The sequence below is a fragment of the Pleurodeles waltl genome, chromosome 7, assembly GCF_031143425.1.
Source record: "Pleurodeles waltl isolate 20211129_DDA chromosome 7, aPleWal1.hap1.20221129, whole genome shotgun sequence".
Lineage (NCBI taxonomy): Eukaryota > Metazoa > Chordata > Amphibia > Caudata > Salamandridae > Pleurodeles > Pleurodeles waltl.
In genome coordinates, this window is record NC_090446.1 from 512,387,800 (window position 1) to 512,401,516 (window position 13,717).

Below are 13,717 nucleotides of genomic sequence, written 5' to 3' on the forward strand. Positions count from 1 at the left end.
CTGAAGTAGGAGGAGCCTGGTGGAGGAAAAGGGAGTGGCAGATGCAAAATGTAAATGTAATCTAGATTTTAATGTTGACGTCCACTTTTTTAGTCATTACCATTTTCTCAGTAAGAGGGGTCTGGACTACATGGAGACTAAGTGGCAATGGCCATACCACTGAGAAGGCACTCCATAAACTATTTGTCCCTGCCACTTCAGGAGGGAGAATGCATCATGTAATCCTCTCTTCCAAGGCCTCACTACCCAGTGAAGTAAAATACTGCCCACCCTGGTGGTAGTACGTTTACATAGACCAGTCAGACACCCGTGTTCTGGTACCGACTTCTACACATGACATGTACAGTTGTCCAGCTTAGATTTGTTCAAACCTACTGCCAAAGTCTCTCGTTTCTCTAAGAATAACATGAACAACTTTCACTGTGAGACCTTTTCTAGCCACACACAGAGGCTTTCAACCATATTTGTTGGTATGATGATACTGCCTTTTAATGAAAGTGTGCCTTCTTCATTGGTTATTTTTTGTGCTGTCTTACAGGACTGAGCATTATAACCTTGATTTTTGCACTGTTGAGCCTGTCTCTGTTCACCCATCCTCGGACAGTAGTTTATTGGTTATATGGTCAAATCTGATATCTCTGACAGTATTTGTAATATGCAACTGAGCATTCTCTGCAGGTGACTGTAAGTTCAGTACAAAATGAAGGGGATCAAGAGGTATTGAGCATTCCAGCACACACTCTTCCTGCTCAGAAAAAGTGACAATAAGGTGTGCTCTTTCAGTTAAGTGAGACCTATGGAACATCACACTTTACTGACTGCAACTTCAGGGCACAATTGATGACCCAGGTCAGTAGCATCACTAGTTAAGCCTTAAATACGATGGTGCAACCCACAGGGCAGGGGCGAAGTGACAATCCCATTCTGACTTGTAGGAAGTTGGCTCTGTATGCACTATTTCAAAGTAAGGAATAGTATGCACAGAGTCCAAGGGTTCCCCTTAGAGGTAAGATAGTGGCAAAAAGAGATAATTCTAATGCTCTATTTTGTGGTAGTGTGGTCGAGAAGTAAGCTTATCAGAGGAGTAGTGTTAAGCATTTGTTGTACACACACAAGCAATAAATGAGGAACACACACTCAGAGACAATTCCAGGCCAATAGGTTTTTGTATAGAAAAATATATTTTCTTAGTTTATTTTAAGAACCACAGGTTCAAGATTTACAAGTAATACTTCAAATGAAAGGTATTTCACTTAGGAACTTTAGGAACTTTGAATTAGCAAAATAGCATATACAGTTTTCACATAAATGACATATAGCTATTTTAAAACTAGACTCAGTGCAATTTTCAACAGTTCCTGGGGGAGGTAAGTGTTTGTTAGTTTTTGCAGGTAAGTACCCCACCTATGGGGTTCAAGTTTGGGTCCAAGGTAGCCCACCGTTGGGGGTTCAGAGCAACCCCAAAGTTACCACACCAGCAGCTCAGGGCCGGTCAGGTGCAGAGGTCAAAGTGGTGCCCAAAACGCATAGGCTTCAATGGAGAAGGGGGTGCCCCGGTTGCAGTCTGCCAGCAGGTAAGTACCCGTGTCTTCGGAGGGCAGACCAGGGGGGTTTTGCAGGGCACCGGGTGGGAAACAAGTCCACACAGAAAGTACACCCTCAGCAGCACGGGGGCGGCCGGGTGCAGTGTGCAAACAAGCGTCGGGTTCGCAATAGAAATCAATGGGAGACCAAGGGGTCTCTTCAACGATGCAGGCAGGCAAGGGGGGGGCTCCTCAGGGTAGCCACCACCTGGGCGAGGGAGAGGGCCACCTGGGGGTCGCTCCTGCACTGGAGGTCGGATCCTTCATGTCCTGGGGGCTGCGGGTGCAGAGTCTTTACCAGGCGTCGGGTCTTTGAAGCAGGCAGTCGCGGTCAGGGGGAGCCTCGGGATTCCCTCTGCAGGCGTCGCTGTGGGGGCTCAGGGGGGCCAACTCTGGCTACTCACGGTCTTGTAGTCGCCGGGGAGTCCTCCCTGTGGTGTTTGTTCTCCACAAGTCGAGCCGGGGGCGTCGGGTGCAGAGTGCAAAGACTCACGCTTCCGGCGGGAAACGTGTGTTGTTTCAAAGTTGCTTCTTTGTTGCAAAGTTGCAATCTTTGGGGAACAGAGCCACTGTCCTCAGGAGTTCTTGGTCCTTCTAGATGCAGGGTAGTCCTCTGAGGCTTCAGAGTTTGCTGGACCCTGGGAACGCATTGCTGGAGCAGTGTCTTTAGAAGTGGGGAGACAGGCCGGTAGAGCTGGGGCCAAAGCAGTTGGTGTCTCCGTCTTCTCTGCAGGTTTTTCAGTTCAGCAGTCCTCTTCTTCTTAGGTTGCAGGAATCTGGTTTCCTAGGTTCTGGGGAGCCCCTAAAGGCTACTGTCCTTGAGGGTGGCTACACCCTCTTTGTGCCTCCTCCCTGAGGGGAGGGGGGCAAATCCTTATTCCTATTGGGGGAATCCTCCATCTGCAAGATGGAGGATTTCTAAAGTCAGAGTCACCTCAGCTCAGGACACCTTAGGGGTTGTCCTGACTGGCCAGTGACTCCTCCTTGTTTTTCTCATTATCTCCTCCAGCCTTGCCGCCAAAAGTGGGCCCGTGGCCGGAGGGGGTGGGCAACTCCACTAGCTGGAGTGCTGTAACAAAGGGGGCGAGCCTTTGAGGCTCACCGCCAGGTGTTACAGTTCCTGCAGGGGGGAGGTGAGAAGCACCTCCACCCAGTACAGGCTTTGTTACTAGCCACAGAGTGACAAAGGCACTCTCCCCATGTGGCCAGCAACATGTCTGGTGTGTGGCAGGCTGCTAAAACCAGTTAGCCTACACGGATAGTCGGTTAAGGTTTCAGGGGGCACCTCTAAGGTGCCCTCTGGGGTGTATGTTACAATAAAATGTACACTGGCTTCATTGTGCATTTATTGTGCTGAGAAGTTTGATACCAAACTTCACAGTGTTCAGTGTAGCCATTATGGTGCTGTGGAGTTCGTGCATGACAGACTCCCAGACCATATACTCTTATGGCTACCCTGCACTTACAATGTCTAAGGTTTTGCTTAGACACTGTAGGGGCATAGTGCTCATGCACTTATGCCCTCACCTACGGTATAGTGCACCCTGCCTTAGGGCTGTAAGGCCTGCTAGAGGGGTGACTTATCTATACTTCATAGGCAGTGTGAGGTTGGCATGGCACCCTGAGGGGTGTGCCATGTCGACTTAGTCTTTATCCCCACTAGCACACACAAGCTGGCAAGCAGTGTGTCTGTGGTGAGTGAGGGGTCCCCAGGGTGGCATAAGATATGCTGCAGCCCTTAGAGACCTTCCCTGGCATCAGGGCCCTTGGTACCAGGGTACCAGTTACAAGGGACTTACCTGGATGCCAGGGTGTGCCAATTGTGGAAAGAAAGGTACAGGTTAGGGAAAGAACACTGGTGCTGGGGCCTGGTTAGCAGGCCTCAGCACACTTTCAAATCATAACTTAGCATCAGCAAAGGCAAAAAGTCAGGGGGTAACCATGCCAAGGAGGCATTTCCTTACATGATTTACAACACATTTTTAAACAGTGACCGGAAACTGTGCACTGCTAGAGAATATAATATGCAGTTTTCTTCCAAGGACTATAGGTGAATTACATGATCCACCATATTGAAGGCAACCGACCTACCTAATGATATCAAAAAGCAAGGATCCCCATTTTGTACAGTTTTCTGAATGAGATTCTATACACTTAGTGCCAGGAGAAGGCCCAAAAGCTATCTTCATGAATACACCACTTCTTTGTCTTACTTTTTTGACATCATAGATCATACAGTGATTTGCCTGTGGTAAGCAAGTAAGTTTGCATCTATGGATTAGCAAACTTGGCTATGTTTCAAGCTTTTTTTAGCACTGTACTTTTCAGTGCTTTCGTTTCGAAATGCCACGGTGCTCTGTACATTGTTTGAGGGCCCAAGCTCGAATACAATACTGTGAGGTCTGTTTGCTTTTGAGGGACAAAATTATTGAGATTAGTTTGGGAAGATAGCTCTACAGAAACATTTACAGAATGCTTTCTGAAGTGAATTGAAGATTGTTAAGATATATTTGCCAAGGTCTCTGCTTATCAACCAGAGAGATCCCCAGTCTGTTTTTGTTAAACTAACGTATCAAATTATTGCCTTATTGTTGGACTGCTCATACGTAGTTGGAAGGCTTGCTTAGTCAGGAGTGACTGTCATTTTATCAACGGCAGATCAGTCTCTGGTTTTTAGGGTCGAGCCTGCGTTGCATGCGCTCGCACATGCGTATTGCACCGAGACGCTTTTGTATTTAGAAAAGGGCTCGGAGCCCTGTCAACTTCACGTCAGTATTTTTTATTGGTTCGTGGGCTTGCCTAATAAAATCTGCTTGCTTTCATTAGTCGAAGGCAAGCATACGTCATGCCTTTTCTGGTGGCTAGCCCTCCTCGAGCGTATCGACCAAGTACAGAAAACATGCGAGGCTCGCTGTTTTCCATCGGGCTCGTGGACTTCTTTTTCTCTAATTTACGAGCGCGATCTCGCTTGGCAGAAGTTGAGCGCTTTACATAGTTACTTTTTCGGGTTGTGTACATAAATGCACTTTTGCCCGATAGCTGAAAAGTCGGGTTAGGAGTTTACAACGCGATCAGCTCTAACATGAGCAAACGCGAGACCCGTTGCATTGTAAATGCTTGTTTTAACTGCAGTTGTTTGGTCCACTGTGCAAAACATTGCAATCCCTCAAAAATAGATTTATGATGACTGTAATTTGGCCCAAATACATGGTTAATCTCAAAATCCTTTATTTTTTTTACCACGTTTCCAAATTTTGCTTCTTGTTTTTTTTTATTTTTACATGTTTTTTGTGATCTGTGGTACATGGCAAGTTTCAGCACATCATCTTTCCAATGAGCACAGACAAGTCACAGCTCCATTTTAAGACTTGAGAAAGCCAAAGTGATTTATATTGATTACACAGATCTTCTTTTTTTTTTTTTTTTTTAATTGCTTCATCTCATTTATTGACTATCCGTTATGTAGTTTAGTGTTTCCTGTTTTACAGTAGCTAGTAGGCTGTTTTATATTATTAAAGGGCAATGGTATGGCTGGTTTGGTTGCAGGCTTAGGTCAAACCACCTTTGGAAATAATTGCTGCATTCTGTCTTATTATATTTAAGGGAGAGCTGGAATATAGAACACAGGGCTAGTGTTTGTTCTGATACCATTGACTGTTACTTCTATTTCTTTGCCCTTCACCACTCAGGAAAGAAGAGGAAACTTCAGCAGGACTCAGCCAGAGTGGAAGGCCAACCAAGATGGGGCCAAAGGAGTGTGGATGTGGAGGACACCGTTTCTGATTGATGTGTTAGGGGAAAAGGTGAGAGAGAATGTAAAGCAAGACACGTTTGATTTCATTTCCCGCATTAATGTGATGGGAATAATGATATCAATAGCAAAGCATTTATATTAGTTGAGCAATTTAAAAAATTTATAGTGGAAGGCCACCCAGGCAAAATATTTAAGAAAATAAACAAGGGTCAAACTAAAAAAAAAACAATTCCTGTAGACTGCTTGCAGTGGCTTCAATGAGCAGTGTAAATCGCTTTAGTCATGCAGAATGACATGTTTTGTACCTCTTGCTAGGATAACAGACTAGCATGGAGTTACAATCCAGTGACCAGGGTCTAACACCAAGATAGGCTTTGCTTCTCTACAGATGGATTACACAACACTCGCTTTCTATCTGTTGGCTGCATGGAGCTGAGCTTTCAGGCTTCTACCAAAGGGGTTTAAGATTAAAACATAACATGTATTGGGGCTAACCACACAAAAAATAAATGATTGTCTTTTCAAACCGTTTAGTTGAAGAGGTATTTCTAAAAACAAAGTAAAAATAAGGAAGGAAGGCATAAATACTCTAGATTTACAGAGGAAATACAAACGAATAACTGGTGGTTGCAGTGTCCCAGCCATTCTCAGAATACTAGCATTTGTTTGCAAAAATCTTGGCGGCCTTTGCCCGGCAGTGTTGTTGTCACAAATCAAGAGAATGGTATCATAATGCCCAGAACTGGATCTTCTGCTGGGAGTTAGTCACTGGCAAAATGCAAAGTAGCCCAGAGGGAACATTAGAAAAATCAATGGTTTTGTCGTGATTAAAGCACCAGAATCAATGTAATTGTTTCTCCCAAGGCATTAGTGGGCTGGCTGTTGGAATTGCACAGGATTTACTCTGGGCCACTAAATCTTTGCTGCAGCAATGGGGCATGATTGTTTCCTTTTAAGTGGTTGTCGCTGCTGTCATACCAAAGGATCCTCTGCGGCCTGCAAAGGTTTGTCTCGAATCCCAGAGCCTCTGTAGGAGGCTGGCCTGGCTTATAGTGGGTACCTTGTGGTACTTACACCCTGTGCCAGGTCCAGTTATCCCTTATTAGTAGAATAGAGAGAGGTGTTTCTAGCAGCTTAGGCTGATAGAAGGTAGCTATGGCAAAGCAGCTTAGGCTGAACTAGGAGACATGCAAAGCTCCTACTATACCACTTATATCATATAGCACAATATCATAAGAAAACACAATACACAGAGTTACTAAAAATAAAGGTACTTTATTCTTATGAGAATATGCCAAAAGTATCTCAGTGAGTACCCTCACTTAGAAGGTAAGTAATACACACAAGTCATGTGTACACAAACCCAAAACAGGTAAGTAGTAGTAAGAAAAGTAATGCAAACAGTGTAGAATTACAATAGGATGCAATAGGTGAACATAGGTCTAGAGGCAACACAAATAATATACTCCAAAAGTGGAATGCGAATCACGAATGGACCCCAGACTTATGGGAGCTTGTAGAGGGTCGCTGGGACTGTAAGAAAACAGTCAGGGTGTCAAAGATACCCCACCCCAAGACCCTGAAAAGTAGGAGTACCCCACTACTACCCCAATAGGACACAATAGTCATGATAGGGGGATTTTGCAAGAACCACAAACACCAGCAAAGCACTGAAGACGGATTCCTGGACCTGAGGACCTGCAAGGCAAGGGGACCAAGTCCAAGAGTCGTGATAGTGTCCAGGGGGGGCAGGAGCACAGGAAACCCCAGATGAAGATGCAAGAAGGCTGCCTCCGGATGGAAGAAGTTTAGGATTCTGCAACAACGAAGAGAGCTAGGAACTTCTCCTTTGGACGGGAGATGTCCCACGGCGTGCTGGAGGTTGCAGAAGTGTTTCCACGCAGAAATACCGCAAACGAGCCTTGCTAGCTACAAGGGTCGCAGTAGAGGTTTTTGGGTGCTGCTGGGGACCAGGAAGGACCAGGATGTCACCCCTTGGAGGAGGAGACAGAGGGGGCGTTCAGCAACTCAGAGAGCCCCCACAGAAGCAGGCAGACCCCGCAGAAGTACCGGAGCAGGCACTTAGAAGATTTGTGAACCGGAGCTGGCTCAGAGTCACAAAGGAGGGTCCCACGACATCAGAGTCCAACTCAGAGGGTTGAGCACTGCAGGACGGAGTGCTGGGGACCCACGCTAGGCTGTGCACAAAGGAATCATTTAAGAAGTGCACAGAAGCCGGAGCAGCTGCAAATCACGCAGTACACAGGTTTGCAGTCTAGCGTGGGGAGGCAAAAACTTACCTCCACCAAACTTGGACTGAAGGATCACTGGACTGTGGGAGTCACTTGGATAGAGTTCCTGTGTTCCAGGGACCACGCTTGTCAGGATGAGAGGGGACCCAGAGTACCGGTGATGCAGTCTTTTGGTGCCTGCGTTAGCAGGGGGAAGATTCCGTCGACCCATGGGAGATTTCTTCTTGGCTTCCAGTGCAAGGTGAAGGCAGACAGCCCCCAGAGCATGCACCACCAGGAAACAGTCGAGAAAGCCGGCAGGATGAGGCGCTGCAATGTTGCTGGTAGTCATCTTGCTACTTTGTTGTGGTTTTGCAGGCATCCTGGAACAGTCAGTGGTCTATCCTTGGCAGAAGTCAAAGAGGGAAGTGCAGAGGGACTCTGGTGAGCTCTTGCATTCGTTATCTGAAGAATACCCCAGAGGAGAGACCCTAAATAGCCAGAAAAGGAGGTTTGGCTACCAAGAAAGGAGGATTGGCTACCAAGAAAGGTAAGAGCCTATCAGAGGGGGTCACTGACGTCACCTGCTGGCACTGGCCACTCAGAGCAGTCCAGTGTGCCCCCAACACCTCTGAATGCAAGATGGCAGAGGTCTGGGACACACTGGAGGAGCTCTGGGAGGTACTGGTCAGGGGAGTAGTCACTCCCCTTTCCTTTGTCCAGTTTCGCACCAGAGGAGGCCTGGGGGATCCCTGAATCGGTGTAGACTGGCTTATGCAGAGATGGGCACCATCTGTGCCCATCAAAGCATTTCCAGAGGCTGGGGGAGGCTACTCCTCCCAAGCCCTTCACACCTTTTTCCAAAGGGAGAGGGTGTAACACCCTCTCTCAGAGGAAATCCTTTGTTGTGCCATCCTGGGCTTGGGCTGCCCAGACCCCAGGGGGGCAGAAACCTGTCTGAGGGCCTGGCAGCAGCTGCAGTGGAAACCCCGGTAAGGCAGTTTGGCAGTACCCGGGTTCTGTGCTAGAGACCCAGGGGATCATGGAATTGTCCCCCCAATACCAGAATGGTATTGGGGAGACAATTCCATGATCTTAGACATGTTACATGGCCATGTTCGGAGTTACCATTGTGACGCTACACATAGGTAGTGACCTATGTGTAGTTCACGCGTGTAATGGTGTCCCCGCACTCACAAAGTCCAGGGAATTTGCCCTGAACAATGTGGGGGCACCTTGGCTAGTGCCAGGGTGCCCACACACTAAGTAACTTGGCACCTAACCTTCACCAAGTGAGGGTTAGACATATAGGTGACTTATAAGTTACTTATGTGCAGTGGTAAATGGCTGTGAAATAACGTGGACGTTATTTCACTCAGGCTGCAGTGGCATTCCTGTGTAAGAATTGTCTGAGCTCCCTATGGGTGGCAAAGGAAATGCTGCAGCCCATAGGGATCTCCTGGAACCCCAATACCCTGGGCACCTAGGTACCATATACAAGGGAATTATAAGGGTGTTCCAGTGTGCCAATGAGAATTGGTAAAATTAGTCACTAACCTACAGTGACAATTTTAAAAGCAGAGAGAGCATAAACACTGAGGTGCTGATTAGCAGAGCCTCAGTGATACAGTTAGGCACCACAAAGGGAACACATGTAGGCCACAAACTTATGAGCACTGGGGTCCTGGCTAGCAGGATCCCAGTGACACATATCAAGCACACTTACAACATAGGGTTTTTACTATGAGCACTGGGCCCTTGCTAGCAGGATCCCAGTGAGACAGTAAACACACCCTAACATATACTCACAAACAGGCCAAAAGTGGGGGTAACAAGGCTAGAAAGAGGCTTCCTTCCTACATATGATATAAGTGGTATAGTAGGAGCTTTGCGTATCTCCTAGTTCAGCCTAAGCTGCTTTGCCATAGCTACCTTCTATCAGCCTAAGCTGCTAGGAACACCTCTATTCTACTAATAAGGGATAACTGGACCTGGCACAAGGTGCAAGTACCACAAGGTACCCACTGTAAGCCAGGCCAGACTCCTACAAAAAGAAGTCAAATATTACTTGGCAACTCTATCCAAACAATACATTAATCTCATTGCAAAGTAAATAGTCTGAAAATCATGTGTTGGAAATACCAGGAACTAAAATTAATTGAAGCCAACAGCGTTTTAACACTTTCAGAATAAAAGCAGAAATCAAACAAACTGCTGGCAGCAAGGACAGGTTATCTTTTCCACTTTTGTGACTGGTGGTTGGTTTATGAGATGATCTGTTTCGTATCAAAGGGCTTTGAGGCATGGATGGTATTAGTGAGAGGTGCTAATTATATAAAATGATGATGATACATTGGTAGCTAGCTCACTCTCCTTGAATGCTCTCTTGTATGTTCAAGAAGAGGTAGGGGAAATCCTGAATGGCGCAGGTCTCGCTACACATGCCTAACTCTGAACTGTATATAGGTCAACAGCTCAGGAAAGGGAGAATGGGTATAGTCCTCTGTCCTGTAAGTAGAGGGCACACCTTTTAGTGCAGTGTTAATAGTCCATGATGGCAGGAGGGAGTTGTAGAAGATGAGAGCTAAGCATTCAATACTGCACACCTTAAAGCAATCAAGACAATTGGACAAAAGAAAAGCAAATTTTGTGCTCTTACCTGTTACACTTTTCTCCTGGTCTCTGTTCTCTGATAACATTATCTCACAGTATGAACCTGTGTTTGTATTACACTCAAAGCCCTGTGAGCTCATTGCTCATGGCTTCACTAGGGAGACACCATATTGTCCCTAGAATGCAGCACAATCCCTGCTTCGCTAGGTTAAGGCCTCAGACCCAAAACGATGGGCCTCAGAATTACTGATAGTATGTTCTATTGAGTCACTCCACTCTCTATTCAAAGCACGCTGGAGAGTTAAAGAATAGCATAAGTGAATACAGTTTAGATTGAATATAAAGATTAAAAGGGGAGAAGTAGACTCTTGTGGGGGTCTGGGCCTTAAACCAAGACTTTATCAAGATGTTTGCATACCTTCACACCTTTGTAGATCAGAAGAAAATATCCTTTTCCAACTCACCCTTTTATTGTTATGCACTACAATGACAGCTAGAAGACATCTGCAAATTCACAATTTATTGCTGGGAGAAAATATTTTGTCTTATGATCTTTTAGTTGACAGTCCAGCATTCCACACACTTTCCTTTGAAGGTAGAGACTAAACCACTGATGTGAGCAATGCGAGATCTCAGGCACCAATGGAAATGGAGCAATAGTCCTTGACAGCACATGGCTGCTTTTGGTTACTCCTGGGCCACCTTTCATTCTGTGTTAGCACAGTATCTCAGACTGAGAGGTAAAGCTCTCCCCCAACCAGACAAAAAAGTGATTATGTTTACTTCTCCAGGTGGCTGTTTTCCTTGTTGCTACCGAGTTTTCAATGGATATTGATGCCAACAAGGAGACCTCGATGAAGCTTTCAGCATTGAGCACGCTGCTCAGCTCCTATCTGGTGAGTAGTTACAGCGAGTGTGTGCTGCTCTGCTCCAGTGTTTTAGCAAGCCCTAGCAAGTGATTGCTACTTGGGTACGGCCATTTGAGTTAGTGTAACAGGTGTGTGCCGCCCAGCAACTAGGTGATGTGTATGGTTGTAACAAGTATGTGCCCCTTCGATCCTGCGTGTGTTAGTCTTTTCCTTTAGGGTAAGCAAGTATTGTGAAAGTGTTCTGCTCAACTCCTATTAGGCATATATGGTTGTGCTCAACTCAGATCAGTTGAGCAAGTGTCGACAATGTGTGCTTTTCAGCCCCTTTCTTGGTGAGTGTATGATTATCAGTTCCTATATGGTAGTAAGCAAGTGTGGTGATTGTAGACTCAATAGCTGTCCTCAAGGTTTGACGAATGCATGCGGCTCAGCACCCAGTAGGTGAGGTGGTGTTTCTTATTGCTTGTTCAGAATTAGTTTGTGTTATGCTGTGCAGCTCACGTAGTAAGTGGGAGCACTGATTGTGTCAGATGATTATGTGCTAATTCAAGAAGCAGCCGTGGGTAAACTGCAGATAATAGTCTCCCCTAATGAAGTCTCATCATTTTTGCAGATCTTTACAGTGACCACTGGAATGAGAGAGACAGATCTAGAATATCTTGAGGTAAATCAGAATCTTGTTTCATCTGTTTGAGGCCGCACCTGGTCCCACATGTGCCTTTCTTGTTATGTCTTGCTGTTTAGGGTAACTCAGTATACGATCCCTGGCTCTGCTGAATAACAAAATAGCACGGTTAGTGGAGTTTCTCGATCAATTGCCTATGTCACAGGGCGAGACTATGAATAACAGAAAGTGACTCCTCACCAAATGTTATGGCATGGTAAGGTCTGCCCTTTTAATGCCATCCCAGGCACCTCCAGTCTGAGGAAACAATGAGTTGGGCTGCCAGTGAGAACCTATGTTCTTCATAGGCCAGCCTTCGAACTGCTTCCGAATTGAGGCCAGAGAAGGCAACATGTCCATTGTGAGGTGCATGACATTTCAGGAAATGATACACAACAGATGCTAAGCTTTCTTACCCAGTATCCATTTCAGACTAGCCGCATAATTCAGTACCGCAGAATCCAGAGCCAGAAAACCATTGTGATAACCTCACTTTTTGGCATTCTGAGAATAACCCTGACCTCTAGCACATGTTCCTTGAACTTTATGGAACTCTTGGGACTGGCGCACACTGATAAAATTCAAAGAAGCATATCATTTCGGCATGGGATCTGTGACAGAACATTGTGTGTCCATCTCCTGATGGAAAATCCTGGGGCACTACCAAATATCTCTGTATTTATTCTCTACGATGGAGTGACTTAATAGAATTTAATGATACTAGATCATCATATTAGCATTATCCTAAGTCCTTATGTGTACTGTAAGGATCAGTATATCACTTGTACTATATAGTATTAGCATGAACATCGAAATAATACATAAATGGTCAGATATAAGAATGAGTGGTGGCAGAAAACTAGTCTCAACCAGTAAACAATTTTACAAACTGGCTTATATTGGTTTGTAAAATTACGTTTCAGAGTAGGTCCTAATCCAGCCCACCTCATAAATATTAATGTTCACTCTGATTACTAGCCATTACATGAATGGTGGCCAGCTAGGGTCAGCAAACCTCAATGTTGATGATCACCTTTTAATAAAGTATTTTTTTATGCGGCCTGTTTTTCTGAAAGAAAACAGTGCTGTATTTAAAAAGAAAATGTTCCTTTTTTAAGTTTGTTAGAGAATTGGCAGTGGTATGCAGGAGCACTGCCTATTCCCCAGCAAACTGTTTTTTAAAGTTCATGTGAATGACTTAAAACTGTGACTAAGAATATGCAGTTTCCTATAGTTTTGCAACCAGATTTTGAATGCAAATCATTAATACATGTCAGAATGATTTGGTATTTGGAAGAGACACTTACAACATGCCGCTACAAAAGACCAATTAGTAGGGGGGCTTGCAAATCGTTTTAAGCATCAGTAAAAGCTTACTACTCCTAAAATTGGATTAGTACATTAAAACAAGTATTTTTGTGGTTGCAAACATGAGTGCTTGCGACAGTCAAAATGCATTGTACATTTGGCCCAAAAATGTTCAACCCATCTTCTCACCCGTTAATTTACTATGCACCTATGACCACCTTACCCTTATCCCATCAGGTCCTTCCATCCCTCTCCATTAAACAGCAACCTCCCAATCCTCCTGTATCAGCCTTCTGTCCTTCTTTTTCTATTTTCCTGTTACGTCATATATTGGTCCTTTTGAGTCATTCTTGGAACTGGCAGTCCTCTTTCACTTTTTGGACCAGCTGGTCCTTGTACACTTTCCTGGACATACTAGTTGTCCAAAGCTTAGTGGCTCATTATGTCTTAGCCACTGAGTTGGCCTGTTCACTCTTAAACAAGTCAAGCTGTTTTGTACTATCCTTACCAAAACAACAAAAACTAACAAAACTCTTACGCGCCATGTGGGTGGTAGGTTTGGGGGAAAGAGGGAGGGTATGAATGGTTTTATGTTTTAATTTGCAATTTCGGATAGGTCTGTATGGCAACTTAGTCAGATGCAGCATGGTTTGTTAATGGAGGACTATTAGTTTAAAACAAATGGTAAAGATCTA

At 45.2% G+C, this 13,717-nt stretch overlaps 1 protein-coding gene across 3 annotated transcripts in view; it reads left to right on the forward strand.

The window, feature by feature from the left end:
• LOC138304284 (RING finger protein 112-like) overlaps positions 1–13,717 on the forward strand; it is a 216,941-nt gene that overhangs the window by 63,072 nt on the left and 140,152 nt on the right. For all 3 annotated transcript variants that reach the window (XM_069244216.1, XM_069244215.1, XM_069244217.1), the window contains 3 exons: positions 5,273–5,386; positions 10,973–11,077; positions 11,664–11,714. In XM_069244216.1, the coding sequence (XP_069100317.1) occupies positions 5,273–5,386; positions 10,973–11,077; positions 11,664–11,714 (270 nt within the window). The remainder of the gene's footprint in view (positions 1–5,272; positions 5,387–10,972; positions 11,078–11,663; positions 11,715–13,717) is intronic.